Raw genomic sequence first — 20,009 nt, 5'->3', positions numbered from 1 at the left:
GGCATCTGTCCCCAGATCTGGGGTCCCGATGGCATCTGTGCCCAGGTCTGGGGTCCCGATGGCATCTGTCCCCAGCTCTGGGGTCCCGGGGGGACAGGGGACTGTCACCCTGACCGGGTCCCTCCAGCGCGGCCAGCTCTGGGGGACAGACCCGCCCGGGTCCCCGCAGCCGCCGCCTCTGGCGGTGTCACCGCGGCCGGCGCTGGCCCTGTCCCCGGGGGTGGGCGTGGCATGGCGGGTGGGCGTGGCATGGCGACACCGGCGTATCCCGTGACGTGGGCGTGTCCCCGTGACGTGGGCGTGTCCCCGTGACGTGGGCGTGTCCCCGTGACGTGGGCGTGTCCCCGTGACGTGGGCGTGGTCTGTCGGCGCTGTCGGGGCGCAGCGATGCGGCGTCGCGGCGGGGATGGCGACAGCGGCGACAGCGGCGACATTGGGAGGGCGGAGGGCAGGTCCGGCTCCGCCCGGCAGGGACGGTGAGTACCCGCCACTGTGGGGACACCGCCCTGGGGACACCGCCCTGGGGACATCGCCATGGGGACATCCCCGTGGGGACATCCCCGTGGGGACATCGCGTGTCCCCGTCCCCGAGCCGTGTCCCCTGTCGCGTCTCTCATGCGCTGTCCCCACTCCGTGGCCCGCTCACCCTGCTGGCGCCGTGACCCCGTGTCTGTCCCCGCTGCCATGGCCGTGCCACCCTGTCACTGGCACCGGCCCATGCTGTGCCCGTGTCCCCGGATCATCTTGCCATAAGGGTGACTCCACACCGTGGCCGTGTCCCCGTGTCACCCCGCCAGCACCGTCACCCCGTGCAGTGGCCGTGTCCCCGTGTCACCCTGCATGGCCACGATCCTATCCAGAGGCTGTGTCCCCCAGGGCACCGCTGCTGTCACCGTGCTGTCACCGTGCTGTCACCCTGCTGTCACCCTGCTGTCCCTTTTGGCCACGGTGGCGGCTGCCGGAGGTGGCCGGGGTGGGTTTGTGGCCCCGCTGGGGACAGCTGGACCAAGAGCCGCACCTGCCAGTTCCCCGCAGCCTCCCCGGGCCATTCCTGCCCCGCTCCGTGGCTGCCCCGTGTCCTGGGGATCCGTGGGGTTTGGGAGCTGCCCGTGCCTCCAGCCCAGCTCCTGCCATCCCGCAGGGATCCAGCCTGGGATTGTGCAATCCTTCCTCAGGGTCTGCCAGCATTCCCAGGGCAGGGAATGGGGCGGCTTCCTCCTGACCCTGCTCGTGTGCCTGGCTCCCATCACAAACCTCTGCCCTAAAACCCCCATGGCCCAGACCGCTTTCCCCATCACCATCAGCCCACTGGGGATGTCAGTGCTGGGAAAGCTCCAGCTCTTGGCTTTCCTTTCCCACCGGCCGGGCTGGGGCCGTGTCTCAGCTGGATGTGTCCCCCAGCCCTTCAGAGCGGCTGGATGTGTCCCCCAGCCCTTCATGGATGTGTCCCCCAGCCCTTCATGGATGTGTCCCCCAGCCCTTCATGGATGTGTCCCCCAGCCCTCCATGGATGTGTCCCCCAGCCCTTCAGAGCAGGGCGCTGCTGGAGCTGGTGCTGCTGGCACTGGGGGGACATCACCCCCAAACCCCTTTCCCACCTTCCTCCTTGTCCCTGGGGTATTGCAGAAGCTCTTTCTGCCGGGCTCGGGGCCCCAGCCGGGACTCGGGGTGTTGTCACCGAGTATCGGTTGCTCTTTATTGCCGGTTTGGCTCGCAGCTCCCGGCCCTGGCACGTTCCCTGCCCTTCCTGCCTCCCGGCGCCCCGTGGGAGGGCGTGGGGGACCAAATCCGCGCCTCTGTCACCCCAAAAGCCAAGCGCAACACCGCCCTGGGGATCCAGTTCCCACTGCCAGAGAGATCGGGGTCAAGGCTTTGCAGGAAAAAGCTGTGTCCAAGCCTCACGGCTGGGATTGGGGAGCCGGCACCCCAAATCCCCCGGGATGGGAGGGGATGTGTAACACGCTCCTTCCTCCCTTGCAGGACCCAGCACTCCTGGCTGCCAGGGCTGCGCACCCTCCTGCTGGCCCCGCTGCTCACCTACACCTCCTTGCCCTTCCTCATCCGCCTCTTCCCCAGCGTGCTCACCAAATTTGTCTACCTGAACTTCCGTGAGTATCCCGGGGCTGTCCCATCCAGGAGAAACCCGCAGGGATCCACAGCTGGCTGCTGCAGACCCCCCAAAACACGGCTGGGACCCGTGCCAGCGCTTATCCCGCTGCTGCCGTGCCGTGGGCTGCCAGAGGAGGCACGGAGGGATCTCTCCCCGTGTTTTGCAAGCTCTGAAAAAGCCGTGGTGCTGCCGACCCTGTTTACTGCCTGCAGTCACAACACGCCCAGGCACGCTCGGCAGCAGCGGGGCTGGAAATTAGGGTGGGATGAGATGGCAAAAGGCTGAGCTCGCCTGCCTTGATTAATTTCAAGCAAATAACACGCTGATTTAGTTAGAAAGGACTGTATAAACTCAGCTGGATAGGAGGATTGGCTGTGATTTCTCCATCAGTGGCCTTCCCCTTCTTCGTGGACTTTCGGCGGCCGGAGGTGCTGGTGACCAACACCATCAACCTGCAGCTCAGCACGGAGCCGGGTGTCACAGTCGGTGTCTGGTGAGCAGGGTGTCCTCAGCAGGGACAGCAGGGTCCTGGGGAGCCCCCCGGGGTAACCCCACTGTCCCCCCAGGCACACGGTGCCGGGCAGCAGAGGGGCCGAGGCGCGGGGCAAGGACCAGCGCTGGTACGAGGAGGCTCTTGCTGATGCTCACCCCGTGATCATCTACCTGCACGGCAATGGGGGCACCAGGTGAGTTCCTGACATCCAGCACCGGGGCAGGGTGGCTGCTCGGAGGTGAGAAGCAGCAAACTCCATGCAGCAGCCGGCAGTGCTGGGGGGGGCCGTTGCTGCGGTCTCTGACCCCAGCAGTGAAGGAAAATCCCAATAAAATAAAGGGAAAAGTCAAAATCTGTCCGCCCCACAGCAGCATCCAGCTCTTCTCTCCTGGGATTAGGTCACCCTGGTTCCTCAGCTGCACTGGTGCTGGAGGGGAGGGTCCCTTGGGGTCTCCCCAAGCTCTAATCCCATTTTCCCCATCAGGGCTGCGAGTCACCGTGTCCAGTTCTTGAAGGTAAGTGGTGGCCTGTGGGGACAGTGGGACCAGCGAGGCTCCTGCTGGCTCTGGGGACCCCAGAGAGGCCCTGTGCAGAGTGAGGGGCCATGCTGGGGGTCCTGGGGTGCGTCCCCTGCCAGGACATGACACGGTGCTGCTCTGACAGACAATGGGGGCTGCTGACTTTCACATCCTGGCTCTCGACTACAGAGGTAAATTGTCCCCCTGCCTCTTGCTGGGTGATCCCCCTCTTGGGGCCTGTCCCCACCAGGGTTGTGACACTGTGTGTCCCCCACAGGCTATGGGGACTCCACTGGACACCCCTCAGAGAGTGGCTTCACCACAGATGTCCTGGCGCTCTATGACTGGGCGAAAGCGCGGAGTGGGAACAGCAGCATCCTCTTCTGGGGACATTCCCTGGGGACAGGGTTGGTGCAGGGGACGGGATGGGGGCACACCAGAGCCCACCCTGTGCCCTGTGACACTGCAGCCAGGCTGGGGCCACCTGGGGATGGACCAAGGGCTTGCAGCAGCTCCTTGGTAGAGGCCCCTGCACAGCCAAACTCGGCCAACGAGGGGAATCTGAGGGTGCATCCCCCCTTCGCTGCTTCCCCTCACTGGCACCTCTCCCGTCACAGGATTGCCACCAACGCAGCGAGGAAACTGCAGGAGGAGCGAGGTAAGGGCCAGCATGGATGGCTTGTCCCCATGCTGTCACCCCAAAGCTCTGCCCTGGCCTGGCCTGAGTTTGGGGCTGCAGAGGAGATGAGGAGCCCTCCCTATCCTTCCTCCCTGCTGGAGTGGGGACATCTTGGCCCCACTGCTGCCTGGGAGGGGAGTGTGACAGCAGCCTGGCAGGGGGGACAGCCCCTCAAAGCCATGCCCACTGCCACCTCAGTCTGCCCTCAGGGGTCCAGGTTGATGCCGTGGTGCTGGAGTCTCCCTACACCAACATCCGAGACGCAGCCGCCAACATCCCCATCACCAAGGTGAGTCTGGGGGCTCTGCCTGGGGGTCCCCCAGCAGTCACAGGAGGGGGCTCGGCCTCTGGGGTCCCCCAGCAGTGTCAGCCCCGGCTCCCTGGGTCTCCCCCCTCACAGTGGAACCCCAGGCGTGGCTTAGCGCCCCCAAACTCTCTCCCTGCCAGATCTACCGGCAGTTCCCGGGTTTCGAGTCCCTCATCCTGGACTCCCTGGCTCGGGCAGGAATGTTCTTCCGCAGTGATGAGAAGTGAGTTCCTGCTGGGAAGGGGCACAGCAGAGCCCAGGGGCTGTGGGAATGATGCCAGCACCACCTGGCTGAGGAGAGGTGTCAGTCACCCCATAGAAATCCCTTCGCTCCTGTGTTTACCCAGCTTACTCATACTTCCAAAGTGGCTTTTTGTTTGCTTAATGTCAGGTATCAGTTTGATTATTGAGCAAAGTCCACAAACCACCATCCTTTTTTGGGTGCTCTTGTTCCTTGTAGCACACAGAGCCTGCCCAAAATCCGTTTGATTTATGGGTCTAAAGCACCCATAAATCTGACCCTATAACTGGGGGTTAAGGTGATTGAGGTGCTTGGTGCTGCCATGCCAGGGCAAGCAGCATGGGCACCACCCAGGTGGGCATGAGGGGCACTGCTGGGGGGGTCAGGGCGCTGTGGGAATTTCACCAGCGGTTGGGGAGGCTCTGGGGAGAGTCCTCAGGGCTGTGCTTGCTGCCTGCAGTGTGAAGGTGCTGGGCTGCCCCCTCCTCATCCTGCACGCAGAAGATGACGGAGTCCTGCCTCCAAAGCTGGGACGCAAGGTGGGCACCACCAGCCGGGCTTTGAGCCTGGCTTTGGAGGGCTGAAGTGGCCAGAGAGGGAATGGCCACGCTCCAGGAGGGGTTTGGGGTCCCCTGCTCGTGCAGTAACCGCGCTCCCACCCCGTGGCAGCTCTATGAGACAGCACACAAAGCCTACAAGGACAAATCCAAGGTGAAGTTCATTACCTTTCCCGAAAAGCTGGGCTTGGGCCACGACTACATCTCCTTCAACCCGGAGCTGCCTTCCCTGGTGAGGTAAGTGCTGCTCCACAGAAATGGGGGGCACTGGGTGAGCCTCCCACTGCTGCAAGCTCAGAGCTCAGAGCTGCCTGGCCCCTGCTCCTTCCCCTCCCCACGGTCTTTGCTGGCATCACTTTCTAAACTTCAGTCGCCCCCCAGTGCCCTGAGCCTGTCCTCGCCTGGGTGGCTTGGGGAGGTGGCTTTGGGGCCACCAGCTCCTCCTTGCCCTGGGTGCAGAGATGCTCCAAGCCCAGCTCAGCCCCGCATGCAGGGATCACAAATCAGGCTCTGACGCAGCACAGGAGGGTCAGTGACACAGCCAAAGATTTATTACATCTTGTTGCAGAGACTTCTTAAACATGAAGTGATGCCAGTTGCTGCCTGCACTGATCCCATGCTCCCTCAAATCCACTCCAGGACACCCCCTATGGCACTGAACTTACTGCTGTAAGTAATAAAAACTACTAAGAAACTTTTAAGTCACCCTCTGCCTCCAGGGATGGAGCATCTCGAGGATCACTCAAGGGATGGAGACACTGATGTGGTCTGGGCCACCAGAGCCATGACTGGGAGCATCCCACAGGAGACTGGTGGGGATACACGGGCCTGGCACCCCCCTATCCTGCTTCAGCAGCAGCTGTGAGGGCCCAGACAGCTGTGTCCAGCTGTGCTGCCCACCCCACCCCTGGCCAGCCCTCTTCCTGCGTGAGCACTGGTGGAAGCAAGCCCAGCCCTAATTTTCAGCTTCAGCAAACAGCCCCCTTGGGACTCCAATGGCACTTCTTTATTTTTAGCACCTAATGCAAGCAACAGGGCCACGTGGTTTCGCTTTCCACACGGACACTTAGGTTATAAAAACCCCCCTCTCCCCCTCCTGCCCACCCCTAGGGAAAGCCAGCAGCAGCAGCAGCAGCGACACAGAGACTCAGACAGCAGAGAATTTTACAGCGCACGTGCTCGTGTCCCCTGGCTCCGGCCGGCGCCGCCCCGGCCCCTACGCCGCGGTGCCGTTGGGGGTCTTGTCCTGCCCCGCGTCCCTGGGCTCATTGGGCGGGGGGATCTTCAGATCTGAGGGCTCCACGTGCCAGATGTCCCGGGCGTACTCCTTGATGGTGCGGTCGCTGGAGAACTTGCCGGCCGCCGCGATGTTCCTGATGACCATCTTGGTCCAGGCCTTGGAGTTCTGCAAGGAGAGGGGTGGGATTGGCCCCAAGGCTGGATCTCAGCCCCTGCAGCACCACAGGAGCCCATCTGTGGGCACGGCCCTTCTCCAGGATGGGATGCTGTGTGCCAAGGCAGCTCCCTGCCCTGTCCCCGGGCTGGCACTCACCAGGTACAGCTCGCTGACCTTCTCCTGGCACTTGACGTAAGCCTCGTAGTCTGCAAAGACTTTAAACCTGTAGCAGCCAAGAAAGGAGGAGTCAGGAGCAGGAGAAATAGGAATGCAGGCTGCCTGATCCGAGGCGTTGTTACACCCCTGACCCTTAAATCCAGGTTAAACTTCAGGTTCCTTTACCCTGGTGAAGGTTCCTTTACCCTTTGGTGCAAAGGAGAAATCCTATTCTCAAGAGGTGAAAAATCACACAAAAGTTTACTTGCAAAAATAGAGCAAATTAAAGGAAATTCTGGCAAAAGGAGTAAATACAACATAGAATTCAATGTAAAACCACTTATCACAGCATTACTTAGCATTATTTTAGTGTTAAGCATTTACTTAGAATTTATTTAGCATTTGCTTAGCCCATGTAACTGGGAAACATTTAAAACCTTAAGATGTTATGTTACCCATAAAGCTCCATGAAAGGATTAAGAGAAGGAGAGAGAAAGATGGAAAAGGCACAGAAAAAACACACAGCTACCAACTCCTGGGTTCCAGCGTGAGTGAGGTAAAAAACCCCGAAGATCTCAGGGCAGGAACACGGCCATGAACCCCCTCAGGCCCTTTTATAGCCGTAGCCCTTCATAGGCCCGCCCCTAGACAGGACTTCTGGTGCCTCGACCAATCAGAGGCTGGATAATACTGCCCCCGAGTGATTGATTGGCAGATGGCCAATCAGAGGCTCGGTTAGGACAACCCCGAGCAACAAGGGGCCGTGATTGACAGCTCTGCCAGGCTGAGGGGTCTGGGCAGTGCCTCAGCAGAAAGCCAGGCCTGACCCCAACCCCACACACACAGAGGGTCCCAAGAACCCCCAAAACATCGAGACATCGCTCTAATCCCATCTCTGACATCTCCAACACAAAGCCTTCAGTCATGTTTCCCCTCCCCAAACCTTGTCGGTAAAGAACCCTGGATGTCCCAGGGGGGAAATGCAGGGAACGCATTTCTCTGATCCCCACACCCACGGCTGACCAGTGCTCTGGCCAGGAAAGCCCTCGAGATGCCTCAAATCACCTGGAAGGGCTGCACACCCAAAGGCATTAAGTGACAATGGCCATCTGTGGAGAGTCTGTGCCTGAGGAACATCATCCATGAGCAGTGTGGTCCCAGCCCCTGCTGTGGCCACGGGAGACACCGAGCCCAGGGGACAGGTGTACCCTAGTACCTCACCTGTCATGGTGGAAGAGCATGTTGACCACATCGTTGAAGAGGTTGGGGTCTTTTGGGGAGAAGAAGCCACTTTTAATCTGGTCAACAGCCTGTTTCAGCTCGGGGAGCCGGTCGTAGTAGACCTGGGCGTTGTACCTGGAGGGAGGGAGGCTGTGAAATGGTGTTGCCCCAGGTACCCGAGGTGACAGCCCTGTGGCATCCCCAGCCCTCACCCTTTCCTGTCCAGCTCCGTGACATCCTCCACCCTCATGCCAAAGATGAACAGGTTTTCCTCTCCAGCCTCCTCAGCCATCTCCACGTTGGCTCCATCCATGGTGCCGATGGTCAGAGCCCCGTTCAGCATGAACTTCATGTTGCCCGTCCCTGAGGCCTCGGTGCCCGCTGTGGAGATCTGCTCCGACAGGTCGGTCGCAGGGATCACTGCCAACAAAACACACGGACATGAGGGGCTCGAGGTGGCCAGCTTTGGGTTGGTTTCCTGCTGAAGGACCTGGTGGGAGCCACAGGGTGGAGGGACAGCCCCTCCCCACAGCATGTCCCACTCAAGGTACCTTTCTCTGCCAGGGACACCCTGTAGTTCTCCAGGAAGATGACCTTCAGCTTGCTGCCCACCATGGGGTCGTTGTTCACCACCTGAGCCACGGCGTTAATGAGCTTGATGATCATTTTAGCCATGTGGTATCCAGGGGCAGCCTGGGAGAAAAGCCACAGGTGAGCCAGGAGGGCTGGTGCCAGGGGCAGGTGAGGCACACCCAGCTCCCACATGTCCAGGGAACAACCTGTTCATCCCTGCTCCTATCTCCTAATCCAACACATGTTACACCGCAACATTTTTGGGGGCTTCCGTGACCACAGGCAGCAGATGGTTGTCCAAACCCTGCTAAAACTTGCTTGGGTTGAAGTATCAGTGCTACTGCAGTGCTTCTGGGACAACTTCATGGACTTAACACCATGGAATCTTGGAATTCAGTTGGAAAAGCCCTTTGAGATCATCAAATCCAGCTGTTCTCCCCGCACCACCAAGGTCACCACCGACCCATGTCCCCAAGTAAGTGCCACATCCACATGTCTTTTAAGTTCCTTCCAGGGATGAGGACTCCACCACTGCCCTGGGCAGCTGTTCCAATGCCCGACCACCCTTTTGATGAAGAAATCTTTTGTAATATCCCATCTAAACCTCCCTTGGCACAGCTTGGGGCTGTTTCCTCTGTCATGTCCCTTGTTCTGACCCCTGCCAGCTGCACCTTCCTGTCAGGGAGTTGTAGAGACATGGCCCCATGAGACATCTGCACCCACATCCCCCAGGACACTCCCAAGGACTTCCTCCAAAGTGCCTAAAACTCCTGACCCAACCTACCTTGCCTCCAATGATCACTGTCCTCGGCACAAAGAGCTTTGCAGGATCCCTCCTGATTCCTGGAGAAAGCAGCAGTGTTGGTGTGGGACAGGGGGCACAGGGGTGCTGGTGCAGCCCCGGGGCACCCTGTCCCCTCGGGGTGTGGTGGCTTACGGTTGTACATGGTGATGATGTGCAGGCAGTTCATCAGCTGCCGCTTGTACTCGTGGATCCTCTTCACGTGCACGTCGAACATGGAGGAAGGGTTGATCTTCACCTTGTACTCCTTCTCCAGGTACAGCGCGAACTTCACCTTGTTCTCCTGGGCCAGGGCAGGGACCACGTCAGCCCCCAGGCAACATCCACCCCCTCTCTCTGCTCCCCCTGCCCACGCCCCTCACCTGCTTCACTTTGGCCACCTCCCGGATGAAGAGGTCGTCGTCCACAAACTCGTGCAGCTTGGTCAGCTGGCTCAGGTCCCGCACGTAATCTTCCCCGATTTTCTGCAACAGGAGCAAGGGCACATGCTGCTGGTGGAATGGTTTGGGATGGAAAAGATCTTGAACATCATCCAGTTCCCACCCCCTGCCTTGGGCAGGGACACCTCCCACTATCTCAGGGTGCTCCAAGCCCTGTCCAAGCTGTCCTAAATCACTTCAAGGGATCCAGGGGCAGCCACAGCTTCTCTGGGCACCCTGTGCCAGGGCCTCAGCACCCTCACAGGGAAGAATTCCTTCCCAATCTCCCATCTCAGCCTGTCCTCTGTCAGTTTACATCAATTCCTCCTCCTCATTGTCCCCAGTCCCTCTCCAGCTCTGCTGGAGACCCTCTAGGCCATGGAAGGGGTGCTAAGGTCTCCCCTGGGGCCTTCTCTTCCGCAGGCTGAACACTCCTGGCCTGGTAGAGCCAGGAGCATCTCCGTGGCCTCCTTTGGACTTGCTCCAGTAGCTCCACATCTTTCTGATGTTGGAGACCCCAGGGCTGAAGGCAGCTCTGCAGGTGAGGTCTCACCTGAGCGGAGCAGAGAGGCAAAATCCCCTCCCTTGACCCTCAACTCCTCAACCATGCAGAAGATGTAAATGGTTGAGGTTCTCATGGCAGCCTGGGCTCAGCAGGGAAGGGGCGGTGGCCGTGGCCCGCTCCCCCCATGCTGGTACCTCCGCGATGAGCTCCGCCAGCCCCGGGTTGCAGAGCAGGAGCCAGCGCCGCGGGGTGATCCCGTTGGTCTTGTTCTGGAACTTCTCCGGCTCCAGCTCCGCAAAGTCCTCGAATCTGCGAGGGTGAGGAGGGCACAGCTCCAGCCTTGCCCACCTGGCACCACCACCCCTCTCCAAGCGAGGGTGACCCACCACCACCTCCCTCTCCTCGCTCACACTTGAGTCTTGACGATCTCGGAGTGGATCTTGGCCACGCCGTTGACGGCGTGGGAGCCCACGATGCAGAGATGGGCCATGTTGATCCTCTTGGTGTCCCCCTCCTCGATCAGGGACATCCTCCGCAGTCGGTCCACGTCGTTAGGGAACAGGGACGCGATGTGCTGCCGGTGGAGCCAGAGAGGTGGTGAGAGGTGGTGGCACTGAGGGATGTCCCACCCCGTGGCTTACGAGGAGGAGCCATGGTGATGTCCCCAGTGTGTTTGACACCAGCCAGAGCGGTGGCTTTTACTCTGTCGTGGTGGTGTCACCTCCCTCCAAAGGGTGTCCTTTCCCAGCAGGGATGTCTGGATAGAAGGACCCCCCTGAGCTGCCACACAGAGAGGTTTGGGGACACACACTTGGCCAGTGAGGCCATTTTAGCAAAAGCCTTGTGCTGCCAGAGCAGGAGGTCAAACCACCATCTCCTCTGCACTCCCAACATCGTCTTTCCCAGGATGAATTCAGCATTTAGGAAGCAAAGAAATTCCAGCTCTCAAGTCCCTGAAGCAACGGGTGATGCCTTTCACCAATCACTAACTGCAGGATTGCAATGTGCTGGTGGGAAAGGGCTTTCCTATACATCAGCTTCCCAAAACGGCAGCTGGAATCCCCCAGCCACACACCCAACATCATCAGTTTGTGCATGCCCCTCATCCTGACGATCCATCTCTGTCCCCTCTCCACAGCAGGATCCAGGCACTCACATCCAGGTGTCTCTGGTTGATCTCATAGATGATCTGCAGGTGCCTGGGGAGCAGCTTCTCCACCAGGTCCACGGGCCAGCGCTCCAGGGCCTCGGGAAGCACCGTGTGGTTGGTGTAGGCAAAGGTCCTTTTGGTGATGTCCCAGGCCTGGCAGGGAAGAGCCAGCGCTCAGTCACACCTCAAGTGCCAGAACCCACCCGTGGTCCTCCCCACACGCCCAGCAGCACAGCTCCTCCCAGTCCACACCAGTTAAACCCAGCCTGACTGCTCCACGTCATTCCCAGCAGCCACAAAATTGGCTCTTCCACCAAGGGTGGGTGGAGAAGACCGATGGGGGTGTCCTTACCTTATCCCACGGCAGCTTCTCGATGTCCACGAAAATCCTCATCAGCTCAGGGATGGCCATGGCGGGGTGTGTGTCGTTCAGCTGGATGGCAACCTGGGAGAGCAGGGTGGCACCGTGGGGACACAGCAGGGACACTGGGAACCCCAGGGAGGGCCCACAAACATCTGCACCATCTGGGAGCTGTAGAAACAAGCTCCAAGAGAGAGGTCAGAGCAGCCCTGGCTTGTACCTGGTCCGGGAAGGAATCAAACACGGTCCGGACGCTGTCTGTGCTCCCGAATTTGGACGCTTTGAAGCGGCGGATGATGTCCTGGAGGGTGGCAGCCACCACAAAGTACTCCTGCTTCAGCCTCAGCTCCTTTCCTTCAAAGAACTGTGGGCAGAGGAGCAGGGAAGTGCAGGATTCCCGCTGGATTCACTGCACTTCCTGGGGGAAGGTGTTCCCAGGGCGTGACCCCTCCGCGCTTCCCCCAGCATCAGCTGTAATCCCAAACTCTTCTTGCTTCCCAGATTCCAGCACAAGGGTTTGGGATGTGCTGGTAGAAACAGGTTAAATCCCAGCTGAACATTGCCAAAAGCTGTTCTCTGTGGTTTGAACTTGCAAAGAAAGCTACCAGGAAGGGAAGCCATAGGAGCTACTTCCAAGATAAGGATTTAACCACTCTTCATGCAGCAAAAAAAACATCAACCTGATGGTATGCAAAGGAAAAGCTGCAGGAGACAACCTCACTGCTGGAGCTGCAGTTCCCCCAGCTCTCCTCACCAGCTGGGAAGGCTGGAGCAGGATTAAATGGGGAAAACACCATCAGGACCTGCCCTAAACAGGCTGCAGTGCAAGGAGAGCTTCCCTTTTCATTTTTCCTGCTCCACAGCTTGGTTTGTGGCTGGGGAAGGGTTGTGTGTCCCACCACACCTCTGTGCCAGCTTGGCAAGAACTCCCAGAGCAAGAGGGCTCCGAACTCGCAGTGCAAAGGGCAATCTGAGGCACAACCTCTGGTCCTGGGGTTGCAGAGGGTCACCAGGGTAACACCAGCAGCGTTCAGCAGTTTGCCTTCATGTTCTATTCTGAGACTCAAGGAACGTTTCTGCAGCAGGGCCTGCTCATCCCCCCTCGCTCCAGGCAAAGCCCAGGGGAACACATCCTGGTGAGACGCAGCAACCCTCATCCAAGCACTGCAGGCAGCTTGAAACACAACTAAAAACATCTCTGCAGCGTCCTGGAGTGAGGGGCTGCTCTCCTTCCCCCTCCATCTGGGCACCCTTTATCCATCCCTAAAACAGGGGATCCCTAAAACGCCGCCACTCACGTTGTCGTTGGGGTAGAGCACCCGGGAGATGTTCTCGGCCAGGTTCCTGTCCAGCACGGCCTGGATGTAGTCCCCAACGTTGACTGGAGAGGAGCAGAGGGATAAAAGGTGGGCGTGGGGCCCCCTCAGGTGTCCCCACCCCGCCCAGCTCCCACTTACAGTCGCGCAGGTTGAAGTCGTTGGGAGCGCGGGCCGACCACAGGCGCATGGTGTTGACGGTGTTGTTCATGTAGCCGGGCACGGGGGTGTCGTAGGGCAGTGCCAGCACCACCTGTGACATCCCCAGGAAAGCAGGAATTGGGCTGGGATTCCCCCATGCTCCCCCTGGAGCCCTCCCGTCCTGCTCAGGGCTGAGCTCAGGGGGTTGCAGGGGTGGGGGTGTTCTTGGTACCCCTGCATGGGGATGCCCCTCTGGCTCTGCCTGCTCGTGTTCACCAGGAGTGCTCAGGGCACGGAGAGGGACTTGTAAAGGTCAGGAGCAGCTTAATTTAGGTTTAATTTATAGCTGCATATAACAAACAGACCTGCTGGAGCTGCTTTTGGTGTTTTGTAGAATCCCAGAACGGTTTGGGTTGAGAGGGACCTTAAAGTCCATCTAATTCCAACCCCCTGCCATGGGCAGGGACACTTCCCACTAGACCACATTCCTCCAAGCTCCATCCAACCTGGCCTTGGACACTTCCAGGGATGGAGAACTTGGCTGCACATGTGGAGCAGCCAAACCTGCCCTCACCCCTGTGCCCATCTCCACCCCAATTTGCCCCACCACTGCCTTCTCCATCCCAGCCCAACCTTCCTGGGAGGGATTCTGCAGGATTCATCCCTGGGGTGCAGCCAGCCAGGGAGAGCCCCCCAAATGACAGGACAAGCCATGGAAGGGACACTGCTGTCCCCAGCCCTTACCTGGGTGTCGATCCACTTGGCACCAGAGGCAGAGTGCTCCACCCGGCCGTAGAAGTGCACGGGCAGCATGTACTCAGGCCTGGCCTTCTCCCAGGGATTGCCGTGCCGGAGCCAGTCATCAGCTTCCTCCACCTGCCAGAGGGAGCCAGAGCAGTGCCAGGGTCACCCAGCCCTGGGAAAGGCTCCATCCTCCAAAGGGGAGGATGCTCTGTCTGCTCTAAAGCTGGATTTTGAGCCTGGAGGCACCACCCTGAACTCTGGCGTGTCCCTGCCTTCCATGGGGACGGGGACAAATACAGAGGTTTCTCTTAGCAGGATGCTAATGTTGCATTTCCAAACCAGCCTCTTCCACCCCTGCTCCATCCTCACCTGCTCCAGGCAGCCATGGAGCAGCTCTTGGGGTGAGCAGGGCATGCTGAGGATGGAGACAAGGGATGGATGCTGTGAGCTTGCACTGGTTTAAGAAATTAAATTTGTTCACAAAAATATCTGCTAGATTTTAAATATCACAGCAGCAGCAGCAGCCTCCTGTGAGCTGAGGGGAAGTGTCTGTACACCCCAAAGTAAGGGGGAGGAGGAGAAGGTGGGGTTCCAGCTGTGCCAGGGGAGGGCCACACATCTCCATCCATACCTGCCACCCATCCCGGATCTTCTGGTTGAAGATGCCGTACTCGTAGCGGATGCCGTAGCCGTAGGCTGCCAGCCCCAGCGTGGCCATGGAGTCCAGGAAGCAGGCTGCCCAGGAGAGAGGAGAGCAGTGAGCTGGGCTTTCCTTGGAGCCCTGGGAGAGGGATCCTTCTCCCTGGGACAGCCACAGGGACAGGAGCCAAGGCCAGCAGCCACTCAACGCCTCGCTCTGTGCTGGAAAGGCCGGAGCAATAACCCCCCCCAGGGTTCCCACAGTGGGAATAAAGCCCTCAGGGATGTCCCCACCACCCGGGGGCTCACTCACCTGCCAGCCTGCCCAGACCCCCGTTGCCCAGCCCAGCATCCTCCTCGATTTCCTCCAGCTCTTCCATGTCCAGCCCGAGCTACAGATGGGAAGAAGGAGAGAGGCTGGAGACTGTCAGAGTGCCCAGCCCCACGGAGGGGAGGCATTGTTGGCACACAATCCCCTGCAGGTGGGCTCCAGGAGGGCTGGAAAGGCACCCAATTCTACAAGACCCATCTCTGCAGGTGGGACACTGTGATTTGAACCCTCAGCAGCTGCTCTCCCCCTCAGCTGGGTCTCTGTGCCATGGCAGGAGACATCTCCCATGTTTAAAGTCACTCTACCAAGGGACATTCACACCCCTGACCTCGCCATGGGCAAGATCTGGGGGTGGGGGGCACCAAACCATAACCAGGGTGCTGCCCTTGGGGTTCCAGACACTTCCAAGGGCTCTGAGAGCTCCCTCTCTCCATGGCTGCAGTCCTGCAGGGGCAGGCACCAGGTTCCTGTTTCCCCAGCACCCCTATCCCCCGAGGCAGCCACCCAGGTGGAATTCCAGGTGGAATATTCCCTATTCCCTGGGGGAAGGCACCTGGCTGCCATCCTCCTGCTCCCCCAGCATCCCAATCCCCTGGGGACAGGACCCAAGTGCTGTGTTCCTGCTCCCTCAGCACCTCCATCCCCTGGAACAGGCACCCAGGCACCCTTCCTCCCACCTGCAGGCATCACCCTTCAGGGTGAGAAAGCATCTAGACCCCTTTTCCAGGGAAATTTAAATTTTCCTGCCCTGGATGCTGTAGGAGGAAGTGGTTTTGCTTATGTAAAACTCCCTAGGGAGCTCAGGTGGAGACCTTCGGTCCATTCCCCGCCCTGATGTCCCCTGGTCACAGCAAGTGGGGATAAAAAATTCTAACCCCCCTAAAAATAAATTCCTCTCCTGTGAAAGCTGTTCCTGCTCTTGTGCAATCACCCAGGCCACATCTGGTGATGCTGAACACGAGAGGTGACAGGGTAGGGACAAAAGGAGCCACCCAGAACCCTTTGATAACCCCAGTGCCAGCACCCAGCCGGGCTTAATTCAAGGTTTTGTCCCTCCCTGCTACTGAGCATGGATATGAACAGCCTCATCCACAGAACCACGAGTTTCCTTCCAGGACACAGGATCCTGCTGCATTCCCCAGAACCCAGCACAGGCAGCTCCAGGCTTTCCTGGAGCAGTCTTTATTCCCCAAAATCCTTCCCTGCGGCTCAGAGAGCAGTTTACAGCCAATGTAGCAAAGCACTGACGTTCCCAGGAGCTGGAGAACGTGGATCCCTCCCAGTGCAGGTCCTCACCCCTCGTGGGATGCTCACCTGGTAGACGGCCTCGTCACAGGCGTTCTGCAGCCCCAGGTTAATCATCGTGTTCTGCAGCGTCCTCCCCATGTAGAACTCCAGGGAGAGGTAATAAATCCTCTGGAAGAGAGAGAAAACCACCCCGTGGTCACTTTTCCCAGGGCTGGAGGAGGATTCCCTCAGCTCCACAAGCTGCTGTTGGGTGATATCTCAAAAACAAACAGGAAAAAACCCCAGCTCTGAACAGAGCAAGGTGCTTTGCACCACCAGGAATTTCAGGGCCTTCCTTGGGAAGATGCTGGGTTTTTTTTGGACAAGCCCCAGGGTTGGGGTCACCCCACACACACACCGGTGGCAGCACTAAATTAAAATTTAAATAGGAATCGTTCCCTCCCGTCACTCCGGGCTGCAAAGGCAAAGCGGGCGAGCTGCGGGGCCGGGCGGTGGCAGAGGGGACATGGGACATGTGCTGTCCCCCTGCAGCAGGGGACACTCCGCTGACACCGCTCCGGCCTTGTGTAAGCCGAGCCCCGGCGTCAGCACCGGCAGGTTTTAAGGAAGGATTTAGGCTTGGGGAAGTCGCTGACTCGACAGGTTTCCCCAGGACCTGCCCGGGGTCGGGCCGGGAATGGAGGTGGGATAGAATCCCGGAGCGCTGAAATGCTTTGGAGTCGGGAGGGACCGCAAAGATCGGCTCGTCCCGAGGCTCCTGCCACCGGCGGGATGTGCCGGGCGGGATCTGGGATCCTGATACTGGGATTTACTGGTTTGGCTCCAGGCAGGCAGCACCGAGCTCGCCCCGGCTGCACTGGAGAACCCAAAAGCAGCAAGAGGCTCCTGAGCCCTGCACAACACGGGGCAGCGCCGAGCCACCGCGGCTGGCACGGTCCCAGCGAGGTGTCCAGCGAGGAAATTGATGGCGACAGGGACATCCAGGTGTCAGGAGGGGGATTAGGGCTTAATCCCCCCGCGGCAGAGCCCGCAGCAAACCAGCGGGACGAGCGGCAACTCCTGCACAAACCGGATCTCTCACGCTTGGCATCACTCGTGTTAAACAAGACCTGTTTGCGGTTGGTTCGGGTGCCTTTAAGCCTTTGCAGTGATTCCCCCGGGAAGGCTTTGGAGCTGCTTTTGGTAGGCAGCACCCACGCCGGCGCCGCGGGACAACCAGCGGCGTTCCCATGGCCTGCGCCCCGCTGCCGGCCAAGCCGAGCTCTGTTTGTTTTGCAGAGCAAAGGACAGTGGCCTCGCTCGGTAAAGTCCAGTCCCTCCTCTCGGAAAAGTCACCGGAACAGCCCCAAATCCAGGAAAAACCCCGCCAACCCCTCTCTTCCAGCGCGGAGGGAGGATTCACATCCACGGTGCCCACCCCAGCCACAACCCGGGGGGGTCAGCACCGAGGGGCTCCCCCCATCTCCCAGCGCTCCCACCTTGGGATCCTTCTCGTAGTAGTACTGCTGGGTGCGGATCCAGCGCCCCACCAGGTGGTCCCGCACGGTGTGGGCCAGGGCGAAGTAGTAATCGCGTGGGGTGGCCACATTGCGGTCCTTGACCAGGGTGAAGTGCAGGTGCCGGTTGAAGCCTCGCTTCAGCTCGGCCACGCTCTCCGCGCCCACGATGCCGCGGATGCTGATCTGCTTCCGCCGCTCCTGGTCCGACAGCGGCCGCGACATCGCGCCGGGGCTGCGGGGACACGGCAGGGGGGACACGGACACACGGGCTGGGCTCCCGAGCCGCGTTCCGCCTCCGCCCCGCGCTGGCACCGCCCCGGCAGGGGACGGGATGGGGACGGGGATGGGCCCCGCAAAGGGCCGCCCACGCCTGGGGGGGACAAAGGGGGAACCCCGGGGATGGACAGAGGGGGGGGAAAGGGGGGACACCGAGGATGGACGGGGGGGGGAAAGGGGGGACACCGAGGATGGACGGGGGGGGGGGAAGGGGGGACACCGAGGATGGACGGGGGGGGGAAAGGGGGGACACCGAGGATGGACAGAGCGGGGCAAAAGGGGGGACACCGAGGATGGACGGGGGGGGGGCGGGGAAAGGTGGGACCCCGAGGATGGACAAAGCGGGGGAAAAGGGGGGACCCCGAGGATGGACAGAGGTGGGGCAAAGGGGGGATCCCGGGGATGGACAGAAGTGGGGCAAAGGGGGGACCCCGAGGATGCACGGAGGGCAGTGCAAGGGGGGACTCCAGGAAGGTGGCCGGGGGTATCCCGGGGAGCGCCCCTCGGTTGGGTGTCGGGGGGGTGTGCAAAGGGGGGACCCCGCCGCTCACCGAGGAGCGGGCGAAGGGAGGGGGACCCCGCCTATGGACAGGGGGGTGTGCGAAAGACAGGGAGGGGCACAGAGGGGTCTGCAAAGGAGGGTGGGATCCTGGGGGTCTCAGAGGGATGTGCGAAGGGGGTGTCCCGGGCAGGAGCGGAGCCGGAGCCCCCCGGGCGCACCCGCAGCGGGCGGAGCGGAGCGGGCACGGCCGCCCAGCGCTCACCCAGGCAGCGACCGCCCCACGAGTGGCCCCGCCCGCTCCAGCCTCTCCTGGAGCACGTACGAGGAAGGTGTTTCCCACCGGGCCCGGAGGGAAGACCGGGGAAGTGTCGTGATGTGTCCCCCCGTGTCACCGTCTGCGCTGGCGTTGCGGTCCCCTCCCCGCCCGACTGCCCCCCGCCCTCCCCCGCAGCATCCCCCGGCCCCTCCCTTCCCCCCCCGTTCTCTCACTGTTCTCTGCCTGCCCGCGATCCCTCTGGGAATGCCGTGGGATTCGTGCCCAGCTGCCTCCCGCACCGAGGCTGCCCGCGGTGCCCTGCCCTGCCCGCAGTGCCCTGCCCTGCCTCCGCTTCCTCCCAAGGGCAAAAATATCCCATTTGAGCTTCCAACGCAACATTTTCTCCTCCCCCTCCTCCTTATCCTCCTCCTGTTCCTCCAGCCGTGGCCCCGCAGCTTTTCCAGCCTGTGTTTTCCCTGTCCTGGGCTCATCCCCAGCAAAGCAGGGAAATGGGATTCTGCCCCCCTACCCCGCTCAGGTGGGACCTCACCTGCAGTGCCCCGAGGTCCAGCACCGGAGGATGTGGAGCTGCTGGAGTGAGGCCCTGGAGATGCTCCAAGGAGCCCCTCAGCTCTGGAGCCAAGGCTGGGAGCGTTCACCTTGGCAGAGAGAAGGCTCCAGGGAGACCTTAGAGCCCCGTCCAGGGTCTAAAGGGCCTCCAGGAGAGCTGGAGAGGGACTTGGGACTAAGATCTGGAGTGACAGGATGGGGAAATGGCTTCCCTGTGCCAGAGGGCAGGGTTAGATTAGATTAGATCCATGCACAGGCTTCCACCCAGAGAGTAACAGAATCACAGAGTCATGGAATGGTTTGGGTTGGAAAGGAACTTAAAGATCATCCAGTTCCACCCCTGCCATGGGCAGGGACACCTCTCACTGTCCCAGGTTGCTCCAAGCCCTGTCCAACCTGGCTTTGAACACTTGCAGGAACGGGTCAGCTACAGGGCAACCTGTGCCAGTGCCTCACCACCCTCACAGGGAAGAATTTCTTCCCAATACCACATCTAAATATCCCCTCTGTCAGTGGAAAACCATTCCTCCTTGTCCCACTGCCACAGATGCTCTGGCCCTGGGCTGTTCCCTGTGCTGTACATGACTTACAGGCTGGTTTTACATGCTGCAGGGAAGATGCAGTTTCCTGTATCTCCGGAGTTCTGGGCACATTCCCACTCTGGAAGGAACAAACATCCTTCTGAGATGCACTTCATGCATTAGCATTTTCTTCTTTAGCCCTGGACTGGAGCCCGTGATGAGCTCAGAGGCTGCACATTGAAAACCTCTCCTGAGTCAGTGGGAAAACAGAGCAGGCACTGATATCCCAATCCTTCTCACGGCCCTGGGAGAACTGTCCATGCTGTTCCCTTGGAAATCCCCCTCCACTGACCCCTCAGCATTTTGCCTCTATTTCATCTCCCTGGGGAGGTGGTGCTCTGTATCCACTCCTGGTCATTCCTCCCTCCTTCCAGGGATCCAGGGGCAGCCACAGCTTCTCTGGGCAGCCTGTGCCAGG

The 20,009-nt window shown here is 60.1% G+C and overlaps 2 protein-coding genes across 6 annotated transcripts; one reads left to right on the top strand and one right to left on the bottom strand.

The window, feature by feature from the left end:
- Positions 1–320: 320 nt before the first annotated feature.
- Positions 321–5,606, top strand: ABHD12B (abhydrolase domain containing 12B). Of its 2 annotated transcripts, none has more exons than XM_086892332.1 (13): positions 321–476; positions 1,981–2,108; positions 2,501–2,603; positions 2,677–2,796; positions 3,088–3,118; positions 3,267–3,312; positions 3,399–3,528; positions 3,739–3,779; positions 4,010–4,089; positions 4,248–4,330; positions 4,809–4,887; positions 5,018–5,142; positions 5,474–5,606. In XM_086892332.1, the coding sequence occupies exons 1-13, from the start codon at positions 388–390 to the stop codon at positions 5,493–5,495; spliced, it is 1,077 nt and encodes a 358-aa protein (XP_086748458.1). In that variant the 5' UTR covers positions 321–387; the 3' UTR covers positions 5,496–5,606. The 2 variants fall into 2 exon arrangements, 1 of the variants encoding a protein (XP_086748458.1); XR_015287816.1 differs by having other exon boundaries at positions 333–476; positions 3,999–4,089.
- PYGL (glycogen phosphorylase L) lies at positions 5,435–19,229 on the bottom strand. Of its 4 annotated transcripts, none has more exons than XM_023927243.2 (21): positions 18,991–19,229; positions 17,386–17,638; positions 15,974–16,075; positions 14,642–14,720; positions 14,321–14,424; positions 13,690–13,821; positions 12,946–13,057; positions 12,787–12,869; positions 11,709–11,852; positions 11,480–11,572; positions 11,134–11,280; positions 10,388–10,551; positions 10,172–10,286; positions 9,416–9,517; positions 9,189–9,336; positions 9,036–9,094; positions 8,230–8,371; positions 7,891–8,098; positions 7,679–7,813; positions 6,458–6,524; positions 5,435–6,310 (listed from the first exon to the last, which is right to left on the bottom strand). In XM_023927243.2, exons 2-21 carry the CDS (start codon positions 17,626–17,628, stop codon positions 6,122–6,124), a joined length of 2,568 nt encoding a protein of 855 aa, XP_023783011.1. In that variant the 5' UTR covers positions 17,629–17,638; positions 18,991–19,229; the 3' UTR covers positions 5,435–6,121. The 4 variants fall into 4 exon arrangements, with proteins under 4 accessions (XP_023783011.1, XP_086748445.1, XP_086748446.1 ...); XM_086892319.1 differs by lacking the exon at positions 18,991–19,229 and adding an exon at positions 18,674–18,788; XM_086892320.1 differs by lacking the exon at positions 18,991–19,229 and adding an exon at positions 18,525–18,604.
- Positions 19,230–20,009: the final 780 nt, after the last annotated feature.

The sequence above is a fragment of the Cyanistes caeruleus genome, chromosome 6, assembly GCF_971803275.1.
Source record: "Cyanistes caeruleus chromosome 6, bCyaCae1.hap1.1, whole genome shotgun sequence".
Taxonomy (NCBI): Eukaryota; Metazoa; Chordata; class Aves; order Passeriformes; family Paridae; genus Cyanistes; species Cyanistes caeruleus.
Note: the sequence above shows the minus strand (reverse complement) of the source record. Positions and strands in the feature narration are given on the sequence as shown.